Raw genomic sequence first — 27534 nt, 5'->3', positions numbered from 1 at the left:
GATTTTCTACATTAAAAAAATAAAATACAAGGGCATACAGGCTGGTTTTGGAGTGGGATTTTTGTCTTTTCTTCCCTTAAGCCAAAAGATCAAAGGGAAAAACCAAAAGGAAAAGATAACCACGGTTGGTTAAAGTGGATGCCACGTGCTCTCTTGTGGTCATTTAGCAAATCATGCATCATAATAGACTATCACTCACTGCCCATAGGAGGAGATGAAACAGCAGGAACAGAAGTGGTGGGGGATTTGACTGGTTCAACTGCTACATAGGATGAACTAGGAACAAGTTTTACATCAAGGTGTTGACCCATGTTCTGTCGCCTTAGGACTCCCTTAAAAGAGGCTCCCGTCTGGAATGTGTTAATTACGTCGATCTGCAAAGAATCAGAGAGTGAGACAGCTTTGCTCCACAGTCAGAGAGGGGTGAAGAAAGAGGAAGGGAGGGTCATGGAAGGCTGGGGAAGCAGGGATGGAAGTAGATGGGAAAAGGGAACAGGAGACAGCAAGAGAGAGCTTCCCTCCCGCACAGCAATGGTGAGAAGGGGAAAAACGTTACTGCATATCACACTTCAATTAGGGAACAATTTGCCGTGGAGTCCCAAGCCCAGCCATAATCTAGCTTTCTCTTCCCTTTGAATTCACAGTGGGCATCTGAGGTGTACAGGGGGCCAAGACTATTTAAAATTTAAAGGGACTTTTACCTCTCCATCACTCCTTACAAGCTAGACAGACATTGGCAGCTTATTAGTTGTTTTTACCTGTATTGTTAAAAATAAGGCAAACAACTTAAAGATTCTGAAGGCAAATTACATATTACTGAAAAGTCTCAGGAACCTCTAAATCAATTAAACTGACTACCTATTTTTTTGCAGATTTTCCAGGAAAATAACTCATGTGTTTAAAGAAAAGACGGGGCTGTGTAGTAGCCAAGATACAGGTAGCCATGATGGAAAGGCCCCTGGGCCAAGTGTTGCTGGGCTCATCCTCCTCTGGGTATCTTCCCTGGGTATCAATTCCTTCCCTGGGCTGAAGCAGACAGGGTCCCTAAGAATGGAGCTCAAGAACCCAGTGGCCAAGCCCATTATAGAGAATGCTGCTAAATGCATTAATGCATTAGAAATTCTGAAATGTCTGGCGGAAATGCTGACAGTAACTCAGCAATTAGACTGAGGGAGGGAAAGGAAGAGGTTTTTGTTGGTGGTGGCTTACACAAGTAGTATCTGGTTTTCAGTGCTCTGTTCCACAGAGACAGAGGCAATTAACGCCGTTCATTTTCTTTTCTTTCTTTCTTTTTTTTTTTTTTTGAGGAGTCCCGATCTATCACCCAGGCTGGAGTGCAGTGGCTCGATCTCGGCTCACTGCAACCTCCACCTGCCGGGCTGAAGCAATTCTGCCTCGGCCTTCTGAGTAGCTGGGGCTACAGGTGCGTGACAGCATACCCAGCTAGTTTTTGTATTGTTAGTAGAGATGGGGTTTCACCATGCTGGCCAGGGTGGTCTCGAACTTCTGACCTCATGATCTGCTCACCTCGGCCTTCCAAAGTGCTGGGATTACAGGCGTCAGCCACCACGCCTGGCCATGCCATTCATTTTCTGGCAATGGTCCTGATCTAGGGCCTCAATCAACTCTACCATCCTTATCCCTGACCCCTAAATAACAAGGACAAAATCAAAAGAAATTCCTTTTAGCCTTCATGAATCTGGTAGAATAATTTTAGAAATATTTATCTGCTTAATGCCAAGGGTTGATCTACTAGGAATGTAGGAAAGGTGCTGATTTTATTAACTGGACTTCCTTTTCCCGGGAGGGAAGATGGGAAAGCAGGCAGAATGTGAGTGAGGCATTTCTTTTATAAAGCTTCCTGAGAAGCCATGAGCTGTTTAGGGCTAGTTTCTGGATCCAGATCACAGTTTGAGCTGCAACACCACCCCTTCCTCACATTATTCAGTTTCAGTTCTCCAGGACTGAGGAGTCTGAACCTGCAGGAGGAGAGGGTTTACACTTGGGGTGGGTGGGGGGGTTCCATCTCCATGGACAGAGGGACTGTGGAGACACCTTCTTCAGTGCGTATTGGAGTTACAAGGTTCCAACCTCCACAACTCTAGTCTAAGTTTCCTAAACTTCTGCTTTCTGATGCTCTCAGCTCCCCAAAAACCAAAGGGAAAAGGAGACTAGAAGAACAACCCAGAACAAGGAAAAGGGGAAATCCCAATCAGGACTAGAAAACAGCTGGGCAACACCTCCCACACCCAAGCACTGTGATAAGAATGACAGCAAAGATCAACTTGGAGATGGCAGGGGGCGAACCCAGCTGAGGCTGAAGGACTGATGCTGGGAGCGGATCTCAGGGATCCAGGATGCACATTAGCATTATCAGCCTCATCAGATTCCGGAGTCAGGGGCATCGTGGGATGCCGTGAATTTGGTTATTGCAGCATCTTGAACATGCCTCACTGTAGGTTTTAATGCCATCTGGCCCAACTGCCTCATGTTCCAACAATGGGGAAAGGTAGTATATCTAAAGCTATGTAGGCAGTGAAACCAAATAAACCTTATAGAGAGGTACACTGTCAAGGGAATGGAAATTGGTCATGAAGGGGAAGGAAGACCCATGCATCTTAGCCTCCTAGGACAGAAGACTGGAAAGGCGCAAGGAGGCACTGGACTGAGGAAATCTTGGCTAGGAGAAAAGAAATCATGTAGTAGAAGAGGCAGTTGATCCTGAAGCAAAGCAAAGAAAAGACAGGTTATTTTGGAAAGAGCAGACCCAAAGGAAAACACTGGGGGCTTTAGAGATGGGAGCCAAAGGCGCCAGGTTCTGTGGGTAATTGGATTCAGTGGGCATGAGGACTCTGGATGCCACGAGGCACTTTGCTCAGGTCCTTCTGGAATTTTTCTTTCTGGGAGGAACTCAAGAGAGGGAAAAGGAACCCGAGTGTTTCCCTACCTAGCCCTTCTTTTCCACTTTTCTCTTTTTTGTGTTTTTTAAATTTTTAAATTTTTTAATTTTTTTGCTTGTTTCTGAGACAGAGTCTCACTATGTAGCCCAGCCTGTAGTGCAATGGCTCGATCTTAGCTCAGTGCAGCCTCCACCTGCTGGGTTCAAACGATTCTCCTGCCTCAGGCTCCCGAGTAGCTGGGATTACAGGTACACACCACCATGCCCAACTAATTTTTGTATGTTTAGTATAGACGGGGTTTCACCATGTTGGCCAGGCTGGTCTCAAACTCCTGACCTCGTGACCCACCCGCCTCAGTCTCCCAGAGTGCTGGGATTACAGGTGTGAGCCACTGCGCCCATCTTCTTTTCCACTTTTCTATCTGTTGTCATGCCCGTAGGAGGTAAGTTCCTCCCAGGTATGTAGTTTAGAATATTCACTTCATTTATCTCTCCAATACACTAAGGAGGTGGGGCTGACTGGTGGGGCTGAACTTTTTCTGTTTTTCAGATGGAGTTTCACTCTTGCTGCCCAGGCTGGAGTGCAATGGCGTGATCTCAGCTCACCGCAACCTCTGCCTCCCAGGTTCAAGCGATTCTCCTGCCTCAGCTTCCTGAGTAGCTGGGATTATAGGCATGCGCAACCACGCCCGGCTAATTCTGTATTTTTTTTAGGTAGAGATGGGGTTTCTCCATGTTGGTGAGGCTGGTCTCAAACTCCTGACCTCAGGTGATCGGCCCGCCTTGGCCTCCCAAAGTGCTGGGATTATAGGCATGAGCCACTGCGCCTGGCTGACTGGGCAACCTTCTAAAACATTTGCAAGGCCAGTTTTAGACAATGAAACTTATTTTGAAGATCTCCAGCCAATCAGCAGAGAGAAATACACCTCTTCTCTGGAGACCACCCTTGAGATCTTGGAATTTACAGTTTTTTGAGATAGAAAATCTTAGGATGAAAGCAATAAAGGCAAGTGGGGTGAGAGCAAGGGAAGACAGAATTATCAATGCCTAGACCAGCCCATTTACCCAGGAGAAGGTAGTTACAATTGATGCATGGAAAGTGGAAAAAAAAAGTTATCGTGGGGCTATAGGCAGGGGACTTGAGAGCAGCAGGGCGGCTTCTATCCCATTTCAGAAATTGCAAGAAGGGAAGAGACTTGAAGAAATTATTGCTTCCTCCTTGTCAGGAAGCAAGTCTGAATCCTGAAAAAGATGCTCAGACATCAAGAGACTATTGTCATTTTTATACATGAAACCATCAGATTCCCCACTATGGCCTTACACTTTGAGTGGGGGAGATATAACAAGGTGACCTTCTTTTACAAAGACCCCTCCAGATGGTATCTATTCCCATAATGGCAGTGTAAGGAGGTTACATTAAGTGAATGCTGGGGATGTCAGCATAGAGATACTAACTCCTTTCTTCTGAAGGATAGGGAAACACTGCACATTTCTCACCCTGGGGTCAGGTCTAGTGCTTGCAAGAAACCTTATGCTGAAGCTTGCCCATTTGACAGAGGGTAGGGGGGTGGGCTTAGAGTCAGCCCAGAGCTAAAGTACTATGCTAATAGTGTCCCATGGTCTAGGTCATTTGATTCCTCTGCTCTCAAAGGACCCCACACAGATCTCTTTGTCCATTTGTCCTGAAGCTGGGGAGCTAGGGCTGCCCATTAGTAGTGAGCCTTTGGAAGGGAAGAGATGCTGGCCACCTCCCACCACCTTCCAAGATGGGAAGCTTCTTCCCCCAAGGGAAGGACAGACCACTATCAGAGTACCTGAGTCTGGATACGGTTCAGGCCCCGGAACCAGAGGATCTGGCCTCGGCGCAGCTCCATCTCGGCATGGTCAATCTCATCCAGCCCCTCGGCATCCTTGGTGATCTCCTCTTTGGTGGTGCCATGCCCAGCCTCCTTCAGGAACTTCAGGGATCGGGTAGGTATTGCAGAGATGATCTGAAAACAAGTGCAGTGAAGAGGGAGGCACCAGAATCACAGTGAGAACTGCTGTCAGTCAACCTTCAAGGGCCAGGCCCTTGGGCAGGTTATACCCTTCCCACTGGAAGAGCAGTGGACAGAAGCACCAATCGATCCAGGCAAGCATTCTCCAGGTGCCCACAAGCGGTCAGGCTCTTAGGAAGGTTTTCTGTATTTATGGACACACAAAAAACAGAGCTTATATTCTAGTAATCAACCAGCCATCTGCCTGGTCATATACTCCATTTTCCTCTTTTTGTCTCACTGCTTCTTTTCCATTTTGCGATCTGTCTTTTAAGGTTAACAGAACCATACTGCATGGTACACAATAGGAAGGCACAGAGACCAGGACCTGGGGGAAAACAGTCTGGGGAGAAGATGATCATACTGCATATGTATGGGCAAGGGGTTGAGAAGGGTATTGGAAATGAATGACCCCTTTCTTAGTTGCCACATGCAATATAGTTTCTGTGTTACAAACTCTCGTGAAAGGATACCAAAAGTTTTCTTGGGCTTGAGGTGAGGAAGTGGATGGGGCAGGCCATAGAAGAAGGGACACATGAGTATTATCAGAAGACAAGGAGCAGCACGTTGGGCTTGAAATTCAAAGTAAATCTCCTGGTGAGCTCAGCAGCTGTCAGTCAGTTCTTTCCAGACAAGATGAAAAGCAGCCAGGGCTCACATGGGGAAGAGGGACTGCATGGGCAGTCTGATATGGAGCCACGTGTTTTGAAACGAGAACAATGCCAAAGCTCTGACTCTGAATGTGGGAAAGAGCTGCTGTGATACAGAAGGAAGGCTGTTGTCTGGCATCAAGGCCACATGGCCACATGTGAGGCAAGGGCCAGAAGAGTTTCAAACAACAGGTGACACAACCAAGCTTTACCAAAGCATAAAACTGCTTTAGGCACCCACTGGTAAAAACACTTCAGCAAATAGAACAGGGTGGAGGGAATTTGATAGACATTAATTAGGGAGGGCTGAGTGCAGTGGCTCATACCTGTGATCCCAGCACTTTGGAAGGCTGAGGTAGGAGGATTGCTTGAAGCTAGGAGTTCAAGATCAGCCTGCATGACATAGTGAGACCACCCATCTTTTTTTTCTTTTTTTTTTTTGAGACAAAAGTCTCGCTCTTGTCACCCAGGCTGGAGTGCAGTGGTGCGATCTCAGTTCGCTGCAACCTCTGCCTACCAGGTTTAAGCAATTCTCCTGCCTCAGCCTCCCAAGGAGCTGGGATTACAGGCACGTGCCACCATACCTGGTTACTTTTTTTTGTATTTTTAGTAGAGATGGGGTTTCACCATGTTAGCCAGGCTGGTCTCAAACTCCTGACGTCAGGTGACCTGCCTGCCTTGGCCTCCCAAAGTGCTGGGATTACAGGTGTGAGTCACTGCACCTGGCCCGAGACCCCCATCTCTTAAAGAAAAAAAAAACGAAGAAAAATAAATTAATGAGGGAGGCATCTAGGTGTGAAATAAATAACTAGTAGGTTTAGGGGAGAAGGCCAGGAGCTCCAGAAAGGGCTCTTCGAGGGCATTTAGGGCAAAGTGTCCATTACCTGGGTGGCTGTGCACTAAGGGATTATCTGCAGAGACCTGGGGTCTGTAAAGAGAGGTATAGCCAAGGCCAGAGCTGAGGATGAGGGAGGTTTGTAACATGGTATTAAGGAAAAAGTGAGACTATTAGACTCGATGATACTATCATAACATATTTTCTTTTGAGACGGAGTTTCGCTCTTGTTGCCCAGGCTGCACAATCTCAGCTCACTGCAACCTCCATCTCCCAGGTTCAAGCGATTCTCCTGCCTCGGCCTACCAGGTAGCTGGGATTACAAGCATGTGCCACCATATCTGGCTAATTTTTGTATTTTTAGTAGAGACGGGTTTCTCCATGTTGGCCAGGCTGGTCTCGAACTCCCAACCTCAAGTGATCCACCTGCCTCGGCCTCCCAAACTGCTGGGATTACAGGCATGAACCCCTGTGCCCAGCCTGTTATAACCTTTTTATTTATTTATTTTTTTGAGACGGAGTTTCGCTCTTGTTACCCAGGCTGGAGTGCAATGGCACGATCTCGGCTCACCGCAACCTCCGCCTCCTGGGTTCAGGCAATTCTCCTGCCTAGCCTCCTGAGTAGCTGGGATTACAGGCACGCACCACCATGCCCAGCTAATTTTTTGTATTTTTAGTAGAGACGGGGTTTCACCATGTTGACCAGGATGGTCTCGATCTCTTGACCTCGTGATCCACCCGCCTCGGCCTCCCAAAGTGCTGGGATTACAGGCTTGAGCCACCGCACCCGGCCTTGTTATAACCTTAATAGCTAACACTGATTGAGTACTTACAAGGTATTAGACATTATTCCAAGTCTTTTCTGTATCGTAACTGATTCACTAATTAACAATGACCTTGTTTTCGTAAATTGAAGTCACTGGGACACAGAGTGGTTAAGTAATTTGCCCAAGATTATTCAGCTTATAAAAAGGAGAGCTAAGGCCAGGTATAGTGGCTCATGCCTGTAATCCTAGCACTTTGGGAGAGCGAGGTGGGCGGATCACAAAGTCAGGAGATCGAGATTATCCTGGTTAACACTGTGAAACCTCATCTCTACTAAAAATACAAAAAAATTAGCCAGCTCGGTGGCACTCATCTGTAGTCCCAGCTACTCGAGAGGCTGAGGCAAGAGAATCACTTGAACCCAGGAGGCAGATGTTGCAGTGAACTGGATCACGCCACTGTGCTCCAGCCTGGGTGACAGAGCGAGACTCCATCTCAAAAAAAAAAAAAAAAAAAGAAGAAGAGGGCTGAGTAATCCAGCACTTTGGAAGGCTGAGGTGGGTGGATCACCTGAGGTCAGGAGTTCAAGACCCACCTAGTCAACGAGGTGAAACCCCATCTCTACTAAAAATACAAAAATTAGCCAGTTTTGGTGGTGGGTGCCTGTAATCCCAGCTACTTGGGAGGCTGAGGCAGGAGAATTGCTTGAACCAGGAGGCAGAGGTTGCAAGTGACCTGAGATCACACCACTGCACTCCAGCCTTGGTGACAGAAGAAAAAAAAATAAAGGAGAGCTGGATTCAAACCCAGACAACCATTCTCAGAATCCATGCTCTGAAACATAGGTCACACCCTAGAGACTTTGTAAATCTGAATATATATCAGGTAAGTATTAAGCATTCCACCCAGATAAAGCCATGGCAAGAAACAGAAGAGGCTAGGAGCCCTGAATTATGTCAGCCCAGCAGCCCACAGCCAGGTTTCTGCTTCATGAGAATAAAGACATCTGTCTTGTAAACTCTTCTACTTCTAAGACCCTTATTTATTTATTTATTTATTTTGGTAGCAAAATGCCATTGAAAAGTTTAATTCCTGTCTCAGAGAAGCTGAGGGACTTTTAACTCCAAGCATGGTTAGAGAGGAATTCTGAAACCTCTGAGGTCATTCCACCCTGAGGTCCTATGAGATGGCAAGAACTTAAAAACTTGAGTGGGGGTGGGAGGAAAGAGGAGAAGATGAAGATGGGGTGCTGGGAGGGGGTGTCGCCACAGCTGCTTGTTCCATCTCACGTATAGGAGGGGAGGTCTGCAGGCTGTGAGAATGCATCAGGAGGGTGTGTTGGTACTTACCTGGCCCCACAGAAGTTCTCCAATTCCAATGAAGAGACACCACAACCACTGGGACAGGCTGAGCCTTGTACAACTGAAGGGTTTACCCCCAAATTCCACGATGAAAATCTAGAATAGAGAAAGGGGCAGCCCACCATCAAGGAAGTGACTAACAGGCAGCTCTGGCCCTCTAGTCAAGGCCCCCAAAGCCACATCATCCCCCTGCCTCAGGATCCTTGGGTGCAAGTTCTGATTTGCTTGTAAGGGAGGGGAAAAGAGGAAATTTCTAAGGGGAGACAGACACAAACAGCCTTTATAGAGCACTCTGGCGGGGAGACAGTCAGAGTTACTATGACTATGAGTAACAGATGATCTGGAGGAGTTAGGGGAGCTGGAGGCTTCTTGTGACTAAAACCAGTTAGTGACAAGAAGGTAGAGTAATGGAGACAGGAACTGAGGGTGAGGTGGGGGGATTGCTTGAACCTGGGAGATTGAGGCTGCACTCCAGCCTGGGTGACACACACACAGAGAAAATCTGTCTCAAAAAAAGAGAAAAAGGCCAGGCATAATAGCATTTTGGGAGGCAGAGGATTGCTTGAGGCTAGGAGTTTAAGACCAGCCTGGACAACAGAGTGAGACCCCATCTCTATTTTTAAAATTAAATTGAAGAAAAAAAAAAGGAATTGAAGATGGGGAAAAATAAGAGAGCTACCTGGCTGAGGGATAGGACAGGAGCGCTTTTGTTACATGGTTAGCTCATAGTCTCGTACTGGAGGAGTGCAAGCTGGGCTGACTATGTAATATATGTACACCCTCCCATTACTTCTCTTTCTCTGAGTTGCACAACACTTTTTATCATAAGCCCTTCAAAACAAAGGGGCAGGGACAGGGAGAGAGTCTATATTAGGTGTGCATGCACATTTCATATAGGCTGACAGGAGCCATAGAAGGGCTAGAAGAGAACGGCACTTCTTTTGGTCACTTTGTGAAATTTCTGTGTGTTTAGAAAGATAATGAAAGGATTTTACAAGTATTATTTTATTTGCAGTCAACATGCTGCCCTGCACTGGAGCTCCTGACACACTGGGCTCCAATTCTAGAGCAATATGCAAAAGAAAGTAAATTGGGAATCCCAAAGTATTCAACCTACAGCCCCAGTTCCCATAATTCCCTCATTCCTTTTCCTAGGTATTTAGGGAATCCCAGCTCCCAGCTTCTGCCCTGTATCATCCCAGATCTCCTGCCTCAACTGCAGATGGAATCTCACCTGGCAGATGAACGTGCCCAAGACTACACTGCAGAAGATGACGTTGCGGTAGATGCCTGAAAAGACGTTCTTCTCTCCATGGATCTTTCGGGAGTTGATTTCATTGAAGAGCTGCATCAGCACGAAGGTGTTGAAAACAATTGTATAGTGCTGGGTGGGTGGTGAATGTAGAGGTGCCTTCCTCCCACTATCAATATCAAAGAATTTCTCACCTAGTGGGGAGAGGAGAAGCATTGGATGGTGAGTGTGGTCTGAACTAAGAGTCAGAATGTGTCGGAACAGCTATATTGCTTCCTTATGCCTGGTGTCCATTCCAATTGATCAATATCTGAGCTATACTAGTTATTTATTTTTTTGACATAGGGGCTCACTCTGTTGCCCAAGCTGGTGTGCAGTGACCTGATCGTGGCTCACTGTAGCCTGGACCTTCCTGCTCAAATGATCCTTCCACCTCAGCCTCCCGAATAGCTGGGACTACAGGCATGTATCGCCATGCCTGGCTAATTTTTTGTTTTACTAGTTATTAAACATTTTCAATGTTAGCCCTGGTCTCGACTTATTTTACCTTCTTTCTCAGCTTGCTGCATCGATACTTGCTTTCATGCAGTGCAGCATGGTAATAAGACTATGTGCACTGGAGTCAGGAAATCCTAGGTTTGAATTTTAGTGCAACTATGTATTCATTATGGGACCTGAGCTTAATTTTTTGCATCTATAAAAAAAGAAGTAATAAAGCCTCCCTTGTGAAATTCTTGAGTACATACAGTAGCATAATGCGCCGTGTAGCGGGAATACAGAAAGCACTGGGAGGTGAAGCTATGCTCACTCCTGGTCTGTGCTCCGCTTGCTCTCAGGCTACCTTCTTTCCTGAGGCCATTCTCTGCCCCCACCTCCGACCAGCACCCCAGCTGCTGCCCCACCCCAAAGTGGCTCACCTGCAAAGACAAGGATAAAGATGACAATGAGCTGATAGAACGCATGGCCCAAGATGTTCTTCATCATAGTGCGTGAGATCAGAGGCTTATTTCGGCCGTAGGGGCGCCGCTTCAACAGGGATTCCGTAGGGGGCTCCGTGGCCAGGGCCAGCGAAGCAAACGTGTCCATGATTAGATTCACCCACAGCATCTGCACCGCTTTCAATGGGGAATCCTAGTGGGAAGAAGCACCAGTCTTTTCAGCTTTCCTCAGAAACCAGCCCACCTTTGCCCTTTTGAAGGTCCAGCTCCCACAACCCACCTAGACTTGGAATCTGGCCACTTCCAAGCTGAGTGACTGTGAGAAAGTTACTTAACTTCCTTGAGCCCTAAGTTCCCCACCCATAAAATGGGGATAATACTATCTACTTTGCAAGGTCATTTTTGAAGAATACAGGTAGTGTATATAAATGCTTATCACAGCAGCTGACACATAAGTGCTAAGCTAAGGCCCGGAAGTTACCATCATTCCACAAAAGCAGATGAAGACAGTGGACTTAGTAGAGCTAACTCCTGTCCCAATGTCACGGGGAAGCCCTGTCCTTACTCTTTAGTAAACACACTGTACCCTCCACCCCGTGTTCCTTAGCTCCTGCCTCATCCCTCCCGTCTCAGCCCACCCACACCGCCTTCACCTGAGTGATACAGGCTCCAGTGAAGGCTACAATCACGGCCACCACGTTGACAGTGAGCTGGAACTGCAGGAACTTGGAGATGCTGTCATAGACATTTCGTCCCCACATCACTGCCTTCACAATGCTGGTGAAGTTGTCGTCTGTTAGGATGATGTCTGAAGCCTCTTTTGCTACATCTGTGCCTGCGATGCCCTGAGGTAAGATGGGAGGGAAAACAGTGAGGGAGTGGATGGAGCCCAGCCTCCATTTCCTGACCTCCAGGAAGCTTCAGAAGTCAGTGTAAATACTAGAGGGCACATTCGACACACAAAAGAAAGAGAAAACGCGACACCGTCACTCTATAGAAAGGAAGGTGGGGCCTGATGCCACCACCCATACTACTGAGCCCAGACTGGAAATTACAGTCATCTTGATATCCCTTTCTCCCTCCCCTCCTACCCCCTCAACCTTGGAAACTAATTAAAAGGTTGAGGGCAAATCCTATCCATTCTACCTTCAAATTTTTACATTTCTGTTCCCACTGCCAGTATCTCACTTAAGCCCGTGTCATTCCAACACCTTTGAGAAACTCTACATTTGTTCTAGGAGTAGTGGTATGGTAGCACAGTTCAGAAGTTTCATCTTCGTTCAAAATCTTCTTTTTAAATTAAATTGAAAAATAATTGAGACAGGGTCTTGCTCTGTTGCCCAGGCTGGAGTGCAGTGGCAAGATCTCAGCTCACTGCAAGCTCCACATCTCGGGCTCCGGTGATCCTCTCACCTTTACCTCCTGAGTAGCGGGACTTACAGGCATTTGCTTACCATGCTGAGTTAATTTTTAAATTTTTTGTAGAGATGGGGGGTCTCTCTGTATCACTTAGCCTTATAATTACTACTATGAAATGATCTCCAAGTTATGTTGTTAGGTGAAGAAAGAAAGGCAGAAAAAGAGTATGGTATGGTATCACTTAGCTGAGGGGGAAGGCCATAAATATATTACATATTTTATTTATTTATTTATTTATATTTTTTGAGACAAAGTCTCACTCTGTCGCCCAGGTTGGAGTGCAGTGGTGCGATCTCAGCTCACTGCAACCTCCGACTCCCAGGTTCAAGTGAGTCTCCTCTCCTGCCTCAGCCTCCTGAGTAGCTGGGATTACAGGAAGTTAGACATCTATAATTCTTTTAAAACTATTATTTATTATTATTTCTTCTAAAAGTGAAATAAAAAGAAGTATGTAATTCTAAAGTTAAATGAAAAATAAATATGAATTCACAAAGTATTTTATCTTTGTGAGCAAACACAAAACAAACACAAAAACAAGTGAGGCTTAAGAGCATACTTCTTAGCTTTGTCCACTGAAAAGGCTTAGAAACAAAGATCTACTCAGTGGCAAGGAATGCCTTTGAGTTTCAATTGTGTTCTCTAAATACCATTTCAGGCCAGGCATGGTGACTCACTCCTGTAATCCCAGCACTTTGGGAGGTCGAGGTGGGTGGATTACTTGAGGTCAGGAGTTTGAGACCAGCCTGGCTAACATGGTGAAGCCCCATCACTGCTAAAAATACAAAAAATTAGATGTGGGTGGCAGTGGGCACCTGTAATCCCAGCTACTCAGGAGGAAGAGGCAGGAGAATTGTTTGAACCTGTGAAGGGAAGTTTGCAGTAAGCTGAGATTGCCCCACTGCACCCCATCCTGAGCGACAGAGTAAGGCCCTGTCTCAAACATAAACGAACAAATAAATAAAAATACCATTTCACATTAAAAAGAAGCAGGAATCCTTGCAAAAATGAACGATTTCATATCCAGGATAAAAAAGAACCAAGAACCAAGGAATAAACCAAGAAAGATTACTTTTGCACTGACCTAGATTAAAAACAAAATTAAAAAAAAGTTATTAAAGACAACTGGGGTTTTATCTAAAGGACTCAGCAATGTTGAAGAGGCCTCTTCTGCTTAACGGTGGGTCACTGCCTAAGGATGGGTCGCTATGAATTCATAATGACACTTAAAAAAAAATCCACTCATTGGTCACCTTTGGAGGTTCCTAAAATGCCAACTCATCAATTGAAAAAACCTGCAACTCCATCAGAGAACACGAACCAAAGGGGGAAAAGAACCAAAAAAACAAAAAACCAGCAAGTAAAAAACCAAACCAAACCAAAACAAAAACCCACCTTTCATGTAGGGTTAGAACCTCAGAGTAATCAAATAGTCAATGAAGGGGATTTTCTTTTTAGAGAAGTATTTACGTTAATAAATAAATAATTACAATATTGTCATTTTGCAGCCCTCAATGAAAGAAAAGGTATAGCATCTGATAACTTATAGAAACAACTACTTGCTTATAGGAAATGTAAGGAAGAAAATAACACGTTAAAGGAAATCACAGTGAAATAATCAACAAAATCCACACTGAGAGATAGTCTATGCAGACAAATAAGCCGATTCCTTTAAAACTACGTTGCTAGGAAAAAAGACGGAGGGGGATTGTGCAGAAGAGAGTTGGCATAGCAGGCTTGAGACTGCTATCTTTAGGAAGGAATGCTTGCAGGGTGGGCCCTTGGCTGGCATCTGGGAAATGAGCTCTCAGAGTGCTCCCAGTCAACAACTAACTGATAAGGGTGGCTCATTGTGTCTAGACTGTGTCCAAACAGTATGGTTTGTATTGAACATCTGCTTTCCTCCTGGGAGTCTGGAATTTTGGTATGGATTAGGCAGAAGGTGCCTATTTGACCAGCCCCAATAAAAACCTTGGGTACCAAGTCCGTAATGGGCTTCCCTAAGCAGAACATCACACAGATAATGCTGTTTTCACAACTGGGGAAAGAATGGACTCTGTTTGACTCCTCATGGGAGGGAGTGCATAAGAAAGACTGCAAATGGATGGACTCCACCAGTGTCTTTTTCTCTTATGATACAACTGTATTCTTACTACACCCCTGTTATAAATCTCGGTCCTGAGTACAACTATATGCTGAGTCCCATGAGTCGTCTTAGCAAATCCATGAATATAGGGGTGGTTTTGGGGACCTATAAGATCAGTGGTTCTTTTCTTTTCTTTTCTTTTCTTTTTTTTTTTTTTCTTTTTAATTGTCAAGGGAAAGCATGAACGCAGTCCCCCACTAACACAAATTATGCAGTTAAGTTTCCCACATTTGGGGAAATCGCAGGGGTCAGCATATCTGGAGTGCAATGGATAAGCCTTGCCCAGGGAAAACCACCTTCGTGATCATGGTATCTCCCCTGCCAGATAAGTTTTTTTTTTTTTTTTTGAGACAGAGTCTCACTGTCGCCCAGGCTGGAGTGCAGTGGCACAATCTCAGCTCACTGCAACCTCTACCTTCTGTGTTCAAGTGATTCTCCTGCCTCAGCCACCAGAGTACCTGGGACTACAGGCTCGTGCCACCATGCCTGGCTAATTTTTTGTATTTTTAGTAGAGATGGGGTTTCACCGTGTTAGCCTAGGATAGTCTCGATCTCCTGACTTCGTGATCCACCTGCCTCGGCCTCCAAAAGTGCTGGGATTACAGACATGAGCCACTGCGTCCGGCCAGATCAGTGGTTCTTAAAGTTTAGGGTGCATCAGACTCACTGAGAATCATTGTCAAAACACAATGAACAGATTTAACATAATTAATTAAGAGAGAGAGATCCAAGATGGCTGATCACTAGCAGCTCGGGATTGTAGCTCCCAGTGAAAGCGCAGAGAATGAGAGGATGCCATACTTTCAAAGGAATTTTTGTTGTTCAAGGACCAGGAGATTCCCAGGGGAGGAGCCCCATGGGTCGCCAGCGTGACTCTTGTGGCCAGTGCAGCGGTTTTACCAGCGCCTCAGTGCGGTGGTTCTCGGTGCAGAGTAAACCGGACTGGCTCCCCTTTTGGCCGACGTTTGGAGCTCCGAGAAGGCAGAGTTGCCTATTAAGGAAGCCAGACTGGAGATTCCCAGGCAGAAAAGCACCATCAATCTTAACGCTGCTGTTTTAGCTGGCGCAGTGGGTTGCTCAGATTCAGGCGCTGGGAATCAACAAGTTGGATGTCCACTCAGAAACCTAATTAGAAAGTTGGTAATCACAAAGACGACAGATGGATAAATTTATAATGAAGGGAAGAAACCAGCCTAAAAAGGCTGAGAATACCCAAAATCAGAACGCCTCTCCCTCTACAGGGGATCACAGTTCCTCATCAGCAACGGAACAAGGCCTGATGAGGAATGAGTGTGTTCATTAACAAAAGTAGGCTTCAGAAGGTGGATGATAAGAAACTTCTGTGAGTTAAAAGAACTTGTTCTAACCGAATGCAAAGAAACTAAGAACTTTGAAAAAAGGTTTGATGAAATGCTAACGAGAATAGACAATTTAGAGGGGAATATAAGTGAATTAATGGAGCTGAAAAACACAACACGAGAACTTTACGAAGTATGCACAAATTTTAACAGCTGAATTGATCAAGCAGAAGAAAGGATATCAGAGGTCGAAGACCAACTTAATAAAATAAAACGAGAAGACAAGATTAGAGAAAAAAGGATAAAAAGGAACGAGCAAAGTCTCCAAGAAATATGGTACTATGTGAAAAGACCTAATCTACGTTTGATAGGTGTACCTGAATGTGACGAAGAGAATGAATCCAAGCTGGAAAATACTCTTCAGGATATTATTCAGGAAAACTTTCCCAACCTAGCAAGGCAGGACAATATTCAACTCCAGGTAACACAGAGAACACCACAGAGATATTCCTCAAAAAGACCAACCCCAAGGCACATAATCATCAGATTCACCAGGGTTGAAATGAAGGAGAAAATACTAAGGGCAGCTAGAGAGAAAGGTCAGGTTACACATAAAGGGAAGCCCATCAGACTCACAGCAGATCTCTCAGCAGAAATCCTACAAGCCAGAAAAGAGTGGGGGCCAATATCCAACATCCTTAAAGAAAAGAACTTTCAACCCAGAATTTCATATCCAGCCAAACTAAGCTTCACAAGTGAAGGAAAAATAAAATCTTTTGTGAACACGCAAGTACTCAGAGATTTCATCACCACCAGGCCTGCTTTACAAGAGGTTCTGAAAGAAGCACTACACATAGAAAGGAACAACCAATATCAGCCTTTCCAAAAATATACCAAAAAGTAAAGACCATCAACATAATGAAGAATTTACATCAACTAATGGGCAAAACAGCCAGCTAGTATCAAATGGCAGTATTAAACTATTAATCTTAAATTTAAATTAACTAAATCCCCCAATCAAAAGACACAGCCAAAAGCCATTGATATGCTGCATCCAGACCCATCTCACATGCAAGGATACACAAAGACTCAAAACAAAGGGATGGAGAAAAATTTACCAACCAAATGGAGAGCAAAAATAAATAAATAAATAAATAAATAGCAAGCAGGAGTTCGCCTCTGATAAAATAGACTTTCAAGCAACAAAGATCAAAAGAGGCAAAGAAGGAAGGATCAATGCAACAAGCAGAGCTAATGATCTTAAATATATATGCACCAAATACAGGAGCACCCAGATACATAAGACTTATAAAGAGACTTAGACTCCCACACAATAATAGTGGGAGACTTTAACATCAATATTGGACAGATCAATGAGACAGAAAATTAACAAGGATATCACGGATTCGAACTCAGATCCGGAACAACTAAACTTAATAAACATTTATAGAACTCTCCACTTCAAATACACAAAATATACACTCTTATCAGTACCACATCACACCTACTCTAAAAGTGAAGTAAATCATTCTCCAATAATTGTATAGCATTTCACAGGTTTAAATGAAATATTGGTTGGCTGCTTGTTTGTTATTTTCTTCCCTCATTTCTTCCTGTCTCAATTATTAAGCACAATTATTGGCATAAAAGAGGTTTTCAATACCCATTTTCAGACTGCATTCTAGCCTGGGCAATAGAGCAATACTCCTGTTCTCCCTCTTCCTCTCCTTCATTTTTTTTTTTCTTTCTTTTTCTTTAAAAAAAAAGAAAAAGAAAGAAAGCTAAATGGGAAAATGAAAATCCTTCATCTTCTTCAAGATCCCTCATTGAAATGGTATTTCACACATGGCCTTAGATTTGCCTGCATTACGATTATTAAGTACCTGTTTTATTTCTTTTTACTCAAACAAAACAAACAAAAAAAAATGATTTCTGGGTCCCAATTCCAGGCTTTCCAATTCAGTAAACCTGGGATGGGGACTGAGAATCTGTTTTCTATAGGTTGGTATAGAAACCTACTATGCAGCTGGAACAGCTGTACAACTACCGGTGCAGCTGGAAGGAGAGGCACTTCAAGAGCCACTGCTATAGGTTAAGAGACTTAACAGATGTATCAAATAATTGCAAGGTATGGATCTTATTTGAATCCTGATTTGGGCAAATAAACTATAAAAACAACATTTATGAGTCTGTTAGGAAAATGTGAACAAACTAGATATTTGATGATAGTATGGAAACATCAATTTTGTTCTGAGATAATGGTATTAAGATTCTTTTAGATATAGTTTCTTGATACATACTTATTATTTACAGGCATATAATGAAATTTTTTTCACCCCACACCCTCCCCCTCATATAATGAAATTTTTAAGGATGAAATTACATGATGCCTTGCATTTGCTTCAAAAATAATTCAGATGAAGATTGGGGACATAGATGTGGGGATCACTGAAACAAGACTGGCCATGTGTTGATCATAGTTGAAGATGAGTGACAGGTACCTGTCAGGTCTCCCTACTTTTGCATGTTCTTGAAATTTCCTAGAATAAAAACCTTAAAAAAAAAAAAAAAGAGTTCCCTAAAGAAGATTACTTCTTAAATGTCCTTCCACCGCTACAAATCACCAACAGTACAATCTGTATGGGAGGCTTATAATCATAAACTGCTTGAGTCTGAGGATCGAATCCAGGGGGGCTTCTCAAACTTTCTGAACATCGGAATTAACTGGTGTGGCTGTTAAAAAAAAAAAAAAATTCTGGTATTCATAACAGACCTACTGAATTAAGAAATTCAACTGTGGAGCCTTGGAACATGTGATTTTAAAGGAACTTTCCAAGTGATTCTGATGCTCTTGGCCTCACAAGTGAAAAGCAGAGAACCCAACGGTGCCAGCCACAAAATGCATCTCCCACAGGGAACACGAATCTTCTAGTTTGTCTAGTTGACAACATCACATGTTTATGGGCAAGTTTATGTTGGTCTGGCTTTCCTGCATGATGATCCTTCATGACATCCCTCCCTTTTTTTTTTTTTTTTTTTTTTTTTTTTTTTTTTTTTTTGAGACAGAGTGTCACTTTATCACCCAGGCTGGAGTGCAGTGGTGCAATCTTGGCTCACTGCAACCTCTGCTCCTGGATTCAACCAATTCTCCTGCCTCAGCCTCCTGAGTAGCTTGGGACAACAGGTACATGCCACCATGCCCAGCTAATTTTTGTATTTTTAGTAGAGACAGGGTTTCACCATTTTGGCCAGGCTGGTCTCGAACTCCTGACCTCAGGTGATTCACCCACCTTGGCCTTCCAAAGTGCTGGGATTACAGGCTTAAGCCACTGTGACTGGCCGACTTCCCTCCCTCTTATCTATTCTTCATCCTTGATGGGTCCCCAGTTACGTATATTATGATTGGTCAGGTAGATAGGAGAGATGGGGTTGGAGAAAAGAGCACACCGTGGGCTGTGCAGGTATAGCAAGCAGCAGGCTACCAGAAGCCGGACCTGGCTTCCTGATGGAGAAGGCAGCTTGCAATCAGAGAGAGACTGTGCTGAGCTTACCATGGCAAAACCAACGTCCGCTTTCTTCAGAGCAGGCCCATCATTTGTGCCATCACCAGTGACAGCCACGACCTGCCGGTGTTCCCCAACAGTGCTGTCAATGATGCCTGGGAGAAACGGACATATCACAGTGAGCTTTTCTGATCTCTCCTACCCCTCAGTTCTTACCACCCACAGTCCTACTTTCTTCTTTCCTTCCCTTTTCCCTTTCCTACAGGTTCTGCAGGAACCACCCAAGAGCAGTAATTTTGTTCATGGGTAGCACTAAACTAAGTCTGTCCTCATCTGGTACCCTAAGGCAGCTATGAAAAAAACACTGGATGGATTTCAAGGCAGAGACCTGGGGGTCAAACTGTACCATTTCCACATACCAGCTGGGCAGTTTGGGTAAGTTACTTGTCTTCTCAGCCTCAAACTTCCTTATTTATAAAATGGGAATACCTGCCCTGCCTAGTTCACAGTACTGTTAGTAAATGCGATATGATCATGTTTTTAAAAATCGAACAACTTGCCAGGTGCATTGGCTCATGCCTGTAATCCCAGCACTTTGGGAGGTCAAGGCGGGTGGATCACCTGAGGTCAGGAGTTCGAGACCAGCCTGGCCAAAATGGTGAAACCCTGTCTCTACTAAGAATACAAAACTTAGTCGGGCATGGTGGCACACGCCTGTAGTCCCAGCTACTCAGGAGTCTGAGGCAGGAGAATTGCTTGAACTCAGGAGGCAGAGGTTGCAGTGAGCTGAGATGGCGCCACTCCATTCCAGCCTGGGTGACAGAACAAGAGTCTGTCTCCAAAAATAAAAATGAAAAATAAAAAAATAAAAACCCAACAACTTTATTGTGCGTCATACTCACCAAGGGCTCAGGTGTTTGCTAACTGTATGTTCTCCCCTCTAGCCTGGGAGCTCTCCTAAGACCTCCCTACTCGGATAGGAGAGTGGCTTTGGCTGGTGGTTCTTACCTGTCCTCACTCTGGCCTACCTTCAGCTATGGCAGGCACCTATTTGGAAGCGAACCTCACCTTTCACCAGGGTGTGCTTGTCAGTGGGAGAAGATCGCGCCAGGACCCGAAGTTTAGGCCAGATCTTGTCCAGCTTTTCTTGCTCTACCTGCCAACACCAGACCACACCTGGATCAGTCAAACCCAGAAAAGCTACCCGGGAAAATCTTACTTCTCCATCCACTGATAGATCAGGTACGCCACAGTCCCACGTGGGAGTGCTACTCAGGCTTCAGCAGAGATGAAACAGCCAACCAGTCTATAAGGGTAGATTCACGGATGATGATCATTCAGGCCCTGCTTTTCCCTTCTCCTCCCAAGGCCCTTCCTAGGAGCCAATCCCCCCTTTCCCAGAGCCTTAAGGGGAGGTGGGCCAGGGTTGGCTCTTGGCTCGGACAGGTAAAGTGGTGCTTCTGAGGTCTTAGGTTTGATTTCTATGCAGCTCAGGAAAGTTTGGATCTGTGCCACCGCCAGGCCACATTCTCCTTTAGCCACTGTTAGCCAAAGGGCAGGAACACGGGAGGGGTGGGCTAGGGGGAAGTCAGCACAAAATCATTTCATGACTGAAAAAGCAGAAAGACATGAAAAGTTAGTGGCACTGTCTCAAAAGGTAGCTTATGAATGAAGCTAATGAGAACAAAGCCAACTCCCATTTATTTTTTTTTTAGATGGAGTCTCAATCTGTCACCAGGCTGAAGTGCAGAGGCGTGACCTTGGCTCACTGCAACCTCTGCCTCCCAGGTTCAAGCGATTCTCCTCCCTCAGCCACCTAAGTATCTGGGACTACAGCCATGCGCACCACACCCAGCTAATTTCTATGTTTTTGGTAGAGACGGGGTTTCACCATGTTGGCCAGGATGGTCTCGATCCTCCCACCTCAGCCTCCCAAAGGGCTGGGATTACAGGCACGAGACGCCGCACCTGGTTGGCAACTCCCAATTTTACCATACGAGCAGCTTTGGTACAAGGAGATATTTCACAATGAATAGCTTTCAGTTCAGAAACCACCCACTTTCCCTGACATGACCCAGATACCTTAGGCTAGAACCCGCCTCTTCCTTTCCAGGTGAGGTCCTGGTTCCCCCTATCCAGGACCCACCTCGCCTTTCTCATTGCGGATGAGCCGGTTGAATTCTTTGCCTTCTAAGCACAGGAAGTCATCCCCAGGTGTCAGAATGCCACACTTGGTGGCGATGGCCCGGGCTGTGTTGATGTTGTCACCTGTCACCATTCTGACAGTAATGCCAGCTTGTTTGCATTTGGCAATAGCATCTGGCACCTATGGAGAGTGAAGAAAGGGGAAGGCACAGATGGGTGGAGACTCTGCTCATCTGTCCCTTTTCATCGGTCGCTTTGTGGCAGACAGGAGAGAGGCACCTTAGAAGTGGTGCCATGTGACATGGACTAGGTCTGGTCATTTTGATACTGCTCGGTGCCATCTCACTCTGTCCTACCCACAGCCGTCATATTTGAATTTGCCCTATTTGTGCCATGAGTTGAAGGGGAATTTGCTTTGGGATCCAGGTGTAAAAACTTGCTCTTCCACTTACAATGGGGACCACTCAGCAGTGCATCATGGCATTTTGCCATGTGGCCACTGCTGTCTTTTCTGTCTTTTCAGGTGGAGAAGCTTTTGCCACTCTCCACCCACCTGGCCAACGCTCCAGCCTTATCAGCTCTTTGTAATTTCCCACATGCATGACACCCTCTCATGCCTCTGGGCCTTGACAATTAACAGTCCATCTGTCTGAACTTCTTAGAAGCAGAGACTTTTCAATCCCCTAGTGTCTAGAATAGTTATCAGCACACAGCAGGTACTCAAAAAGAATGTGTTGATTGAAAGGAGGGAGCTGAAGACAAAGTTGGTGTCCTGGTTAAATTGGCCTCCTGACAAGCTTAACTACCAAATAATGAGCCCAATAAGCCCTTTGCTTCTCACCACTCAGACATCATTAACCCTAGGAATGCCACAGTCTATCAAATTGTCACTCCACAGCAGTCCTGTGAAGCAGGAAGCACAGAAACATCTATCCCTGTAAGTGCGAAGCAGTCAGGTTGCTTGCCTGGTGTCACAACTAGAAAGAGAAGTAGTACCCCATTTCCTGAGACTCCTGAGTGGCTCACCTCTGGGCGCACAGGGTCCTCAATGCCCACCACTGCGATACAGGTCAATTCGGTGAGGATCTCATTCTCATTGTCCCAAGAGGGCTCTGCGTCGTCGAAATCCCGGTAAGCTATGCAGATAGTCCGGAGTCCATCAGAGGCCATGGGCTCAATGACAGTGCGTATCATATCATCTCGGTCTTTATTCTTGAATGGCACTGCTTCCCCTTTCCGGTCCAGGATTCGATTACACCTGCGGAGGCGCACAGTAAGAACACGGTGTCTCTCTTCCCATTCAATACGTTTTTACAACCATTGACAGACATTTTGGCAACTCTGTATTATTCCTGAAGACATTGCTCTAACCATGGCCAAACGTTTCCTTCATCCATCACCCAGCTGAGTCCCTTTCCAAGGTGGGTGGGCTATGGATGGAGTAAGGTCTAGGTGGTTAGAGAGTATGTTCTCTGTGTCATCTATTCTTACCCATATGTGAATGCAACGCTGAGTCATTTGTGAATCACCTGCTCTTCTGAACTTCTTGAAGGCAGAGAGACTTTTTCAATCCTGACTATGTAGAACACTGCTCACTGCATGATGGTGTGGGGGGAGGTTTTCTATACAAGAATGTGCTGATTAAAAGAAGGTGGTTAAAACCAAGTTGGGGCACTGGTTAATTCAGCCCTACTGGCCCTATACCTAAGTAGGGTCAACTTTTGATGATCTATGGGTAATCTATTAATAGTCACTGTTTTTTTTATTTTTTGGAGACAGCTCTGTTGCGCAGGCTGGAGTGTAGTGGCACGATCTCGGCTCACTGCAAACTCCCGGGTTCCAGTGATTCTCCTGCCTCAGCCTCCTGAGTAGCTAGGATTACAGGCACACGCCACTACAGCTGACTGATTTTTGTATTTTTTTTTAGTAGAGACGGGGTTTCACCATGTTGGCCACGCTGAACTCGAACTCCTGACCTCGTGATCCACCTGCCTCTGCCTCCCAAAGTGCTGGGATTACAGGTGTGAGCCACTGCACTCAGCCAAATAGTCACTTTGAAAGTTATGTAAATTCCCTGTAATCAGAAATGGGAATGGGAAGGAAAAGAGAACACAGAACGAATGTTTCTAGTACTTGTTATGTGTGAGGCTTTTACATACATGGAATCATTTACAGTGAGGTGGGTAGTACTATTGGGAGCTGAGTACTACTATCTCTGTTTTCAGATTAGGAAATGGAAACTTGGGGTCGTCCAGGTCTGAATCCTGGCTGTGCCACTAGCAGCTGTATCGCCTTGAGCGAGATACTTAACTTCCTTATATTTCTGTTTTCTCAATCTGTAAAACAGCGATAATCATAGTACCCACCTTAATGAGTTGTGAGGATTAAATACAACGAGCCACCTTACGCACTTAAAAAGCATGCGTGGCCTGAGTAGATGCTGGGATATTAGTTATTATGTCACCTCCTGGCTGGAAGTCTCCCTCATTTGCATGGGTTCAGTGTGGGGCATGCACCCATGCCTTCCTGAGGTGAGGACCTTGAAGGGAAGCAGAGCGGGCAGGGGTGCTCACTTGCGCAAGATGATCTCGGAGGCGCCCTTGCTGTACATACGGAAGCCACCATTGGGGTTCCTGATGACAGTACTCATTGACTTGCGCACTGAGTTGAAGGTGTACACCTTGTAGAGCTTCTCCTCAGGCACTTCGTTACGCACGGCCTGGTAATCCTGCTTCAGATCTGTGACAAAGCCCAGCAGAGCACACTCGGTCTTGTTGCCCACCTGACGAGGCAGGCCTCCTTCCTTCTCTGGAGGCTGGGAGAAGAAATATGAAGCACTCTTGAGTAAGATGCCTTGACAAGGCAGAGAACTTAGGGAGGAAGGGACTCATTTACAAAGCCTTCACATATATACCTGGAGCACATGGGGGAAATAACATTTGTTTTTTGTTTTTTTCTTTTTTGGAGACAGAGTCTCGCTCTATTGCCCAGGCTGGAGTGCAGTGGCATGATCTTGGCTCACTGCAACCTCCACCTCCAGGGTTCAAATGATTCTCCTGCCTCAGCCTCCTAAGTAGCCAGGACTATAGGTACCTGCCAGTATGCGCAGGTAATTTTTGTATTTTTTAGTAGAGACAGAGTTTTACCATGTTGGCTAGGCTGGTCTCGAACTCCTGACCTCAGGTGATCTGCCCACCTCAACTCCCAAAGTGCTGGGATTACAGGTGTAAGCCACAACACCTGGCATCTTTTTTCTTTTTCTTTTTTTTTTTTTTTTTTTGACATAGCACAGTGGCATGATCTCAGCTCACTGCAGCCCTGACCTCCTAGGGTCAAGCAATCTTCCCACCTCAGCTTCCCGAGTAGCTGGGACTACAGGTGTGCAACCATGCCTGGCTAATTCTGTTTATTTTTTGTAGAGATGAGGTCTCACTATATTGCTCTTGAACTCCTGGGCTCAAGTGATCCTCCTACTTTGGCTTCCCAAAGTGTTGAGATTACAGATGTAAGCCACTACACCCAGCCTGTTTTTTTCTTTTTTTTTTTAAGACGGAGTTTCGCTCTTGTTACCCAGGCTGGAGTGCAATGACGTGATCTCGGCTCACCGCAACCTCCGCCTCCTGGGCTCAGGCAATTCTCCTGCCTCAGCCTCCTGAGTAGCTGGGACTACAGGCACGTGCCACCATGCCCAGCTAATTTTTTGTATTTTTAGTAGAGACGGGGTTTCACCATGTTGACCAGGATGGTCTCGATCTCTTGACCTCGTGATCCACCCGCCTCGGCCTCCCAAAGTGCTGGGATTACAGGCGTGAGCCACCGCACCCGGCCTCAGCCTGTTTTTTTCAAGAGTGAGCAGAGAGTGGTCAGTGGTAACTGTGATCCTTGTGCCATCCATGACTCAGGGGTTTTGTGGTTGCCTCTAGGGGTAGTGCTGGCGTCTCACCCTGCATGCGCCTTATTCTAATACTCTGTGCTTGTTTCTGGAAAGTGAGTAATTTACTTCTGTTAAGCCCAATCCTACAATGAGCATGAGGTCTCTCCTTAGAGACAAAGCTTTCATATGCTAATTAGGAGGATAGTTTCTGGCCACAGATTCTCACAGACCCTTACCCCCAACCCTCCATTGACTCCCAGGGATTCTTCCCTAGTCTCACCCAAACACATTCACTCCAGAGTGAGAAATAGGATTTGGGACCACAATTTAGGCAGTGTAAAGAATAAGGGGGTTCATTTCAGAGAAAATTGATTTTCTCTTCCAACCACCCATTTTAAGTGTCTAGGCAAAGGCAATGCTTACCAGAATCTTGGAGGTATAAGCGCTGTTGATAGAAATGCCATTGACAATAAGGTCCAGGATTTTGGGCAGGAAGACATCAGGGCTTGGGATCTGACGGTAATGGATACCCCCAATATAAGCTTGCACCACAGTCATGCGGTTCATGGTCAACGTGCCTGTCTTATCAGAGCAGATGGCGGTGGCATTGCCCATAGTCTCACAAGCATCCAAGTGCCGTACCAGGTTATTGTCTTTCATCATTTTCTACAAAGGAGAAGAGAAGAGACTTGAGAAGGGGACCAACTGGATTCTTCTAAATATAAGTCAAAGGCCATTTTCCACCCAACATCTCTCCACATTTCATCTTCTAGTCCCACACAAAAATCCAAGATACCAGCCAGGTATGGTGATTCATGCCTGTAATCTCAGCACTTTGGGAGGCTGAGGTGGGCAGATCACCTGAGGTCAGGAGCTCAAGACCAGCCTGGCCAATGTGGTGAAACCCTGTCTCTACAAAAGGTAGCTGGGCATGGTGGTACATGCCTGTAATCCCATCAACTTGGGAGGCTGAGGCATGAGAATCACCTGAACCCTGGAGGCTGAGGTTGCACCATTGCACTCCAGCTTGGGTGACAGACTGAGACTGTCTCAAAAAAAAAAAAAAAAATCCAAGATACTATTTTTGTCTTTCTCTTAAGATTCTACTGGGTCATCTCAACATTGATGCATCTGATGGAAATGATCTTTCCATAATATCAGGGGCTTCTGCTCTTGTGAGGCACCAGCCAACGTTTATTGATGATAGAATGGCTTGCTAAAGGTTACATGGTAGGCTTCCCTCCCATCTCTATCCTAAAGAAAGAGATAGGATTGTTCCAGTCTCACCTTCACAGAGTAGGCCAGTGAGATGGTGACAGCCAGAGGCAGCCCCTCTGGCACAGCCACCACCAGTACAGTGACGCCGATGATGAAGAACTTGACAAAGTACTGGATGTAGATGGGAGTACATTCAGGGAGCCATGGTCTGCGATTTATCACAAAGTTGTCAATCACAAAGTATAGAATCAGGATGAAAACCGTGAGAGCAGACATGATCAGACCTGTCCAGAGAAACAAGTCACATGAACCCAGGCCTGAGGGTGTTCCTGGGTCCCTAGCCAGAGTTGGATTGGCATGAGTTGTAGCCTTTGTTGCTAATTGTTAAAACCACCATCTCCAGGAAGACTTACTAAAATTCCTGGCCCATTTTCTGTTGCTTGTGCATTACAGCATAGGGAACAGACACTGGCTTCATATTTCAAAGACACAGGTTCTATTCTCAGCACTGCACTAACTTGACTTGCAGCTTTGGACAAGTCATTGACCCTTTCTGAGCCTGTTTCCTAGACCAAATTCCTCATTAATAAGTCAGGGGGCTGATTTGTTTCCTGAAACAGCATTCTGCGATCCTATTCTACACCCGCCCTCTCCCTACAATTCATAATGTCATGACTGTACTTGTCCACTTCCTAGTGGTTTATCAATTTTGACTTCTCCCCTACCAACCTTTGAATGTTGAATGGTTCACGTCTTGTTTACAGCAATGTCTCTGTGGTGCCAGTGCATCACCTGCATGACTAACTCTTAGGACAGTGCTTCCCAACCTTTCTCTTTTCATGGCACACATAGAAGATGCCAATAATAGTAAATATTTATTTATTTATTTTTTGAGACAGAGTCCTGTTTTGTCACCAGGTGCCATCTCGGCTCACCGCAACCTCTGCCTCCTGGGTTCAGGCAATTATCCTGCCTCAGCCTCCCAAGTAGCTGGCATTACAAGCACGTGCCACCACGCCCAGCTAAGTTTTGTATTTTTTAGTAGAGACAGGGTTTCACCATGTTGGCCAGTATGGTCTCGATCTCTTGGCTTTGTGATCCGCCCGCCTCAGCCTCCCAAATTGCTGGGATTACAGGCGTGAGCCACCGCGCCCAGCCAATAGTAAATATTTATGTGGGCACCTACTGCGGGCCAGGC

The 27534-nt window shown here is 45.5% G+C and overlaps 1 protein-coding gene and 1 non-coding gene across 9 annotated transcripts in view; both read right to left on the bottom strand.

The window, feature by feature from the left end:
- ATP2B4 (ATPase plasma membrane Ca2+ transporting 4) overlaps positions 1 to 27534 on the bottom strand; it is a 116594-nt gene that overhangs the window by 6112 nt on the left and 82948 nt on the right. For 5 of the 8 annotated variants that reach the window (XM_017525361.2, XM_017525365.2, XM_017525362.2 and 2 more), the window contains 12 exons: positions 26406 to 26620; positions 25542 to 25784; positions 23818 to 24059; positions 22271 to 22502; positions 21246 to 21425; positions 20168 to 20255; positions 19148 to 19254; positions 11390 to 11581; positions 10716 to 10929; positions 9781 to 9992; positions 8535 to 8642; positions 4714 to 4890 (listed from right to left, as the gene is read on the bottom strand). In XM_017525361.2, the coding sequence (XP_017380850.1) occupies positions 4714 to 4890; positions 8535 to 8642; positions 9781 to 9992; positions 10716 to 10929; positions 11390 to 11581; positions 19148 to 19254; positions 20168 to 20255; positions 21246 to 21425; positions 22271 to 22502; positions 23818 to 24059; positions 25542 to 25784; positions 26406 to 26620 (2210 nt within the window). Of the gene's footprint in view, positions 1 to 199; positions 375 to 4713; positions 4891 to 8534; positions 8643 to 9780; positions 9993 to 10715; positions 10930 to 11389; positions 11582 to 19147; positions 19255 to 20167; positions 20256 to 21245; positions 21426 to 22270; positions 22503 to 23817; positions 24060 to 25541; positions 25785 to 26405; positions 26621 to 27534 lie in introns of all 8 variants that reach the window. The other 3 variants (XM_037737328.1, XM_037737329.1, XM_017525367.2) reach the window with 2 other exon arrangements.
- On the bottom strand, positions 14468 to 14631 carry LOC119470719. Its single transcript, XR_005199686.1, has one exon. It is a non-coding gene; the product is annotated as a U1 spliceosomal RNA (small nuclear RNA).

Source organism: Cebus imitator, unplaced genomic scaffold (genome assembly GCF_001604975.1).
Source record: "Cebus imitator isolate Cc_AM_T3 unplaced genomic scaffold, Cebus_imitator-1.0 Scaffold38, whole genome shotgun sequence".
In the NCBI taxonomy this organism is placed as follows: domain Eukaryota; kingdom Metazoa; phylum Chordata; class Mammalia; order Primates; family Cebidae; genus Cebus; species Cebus imitator.
This window is presented reverse-complemented; position numbering and strand designations above follow the sequence as displayed.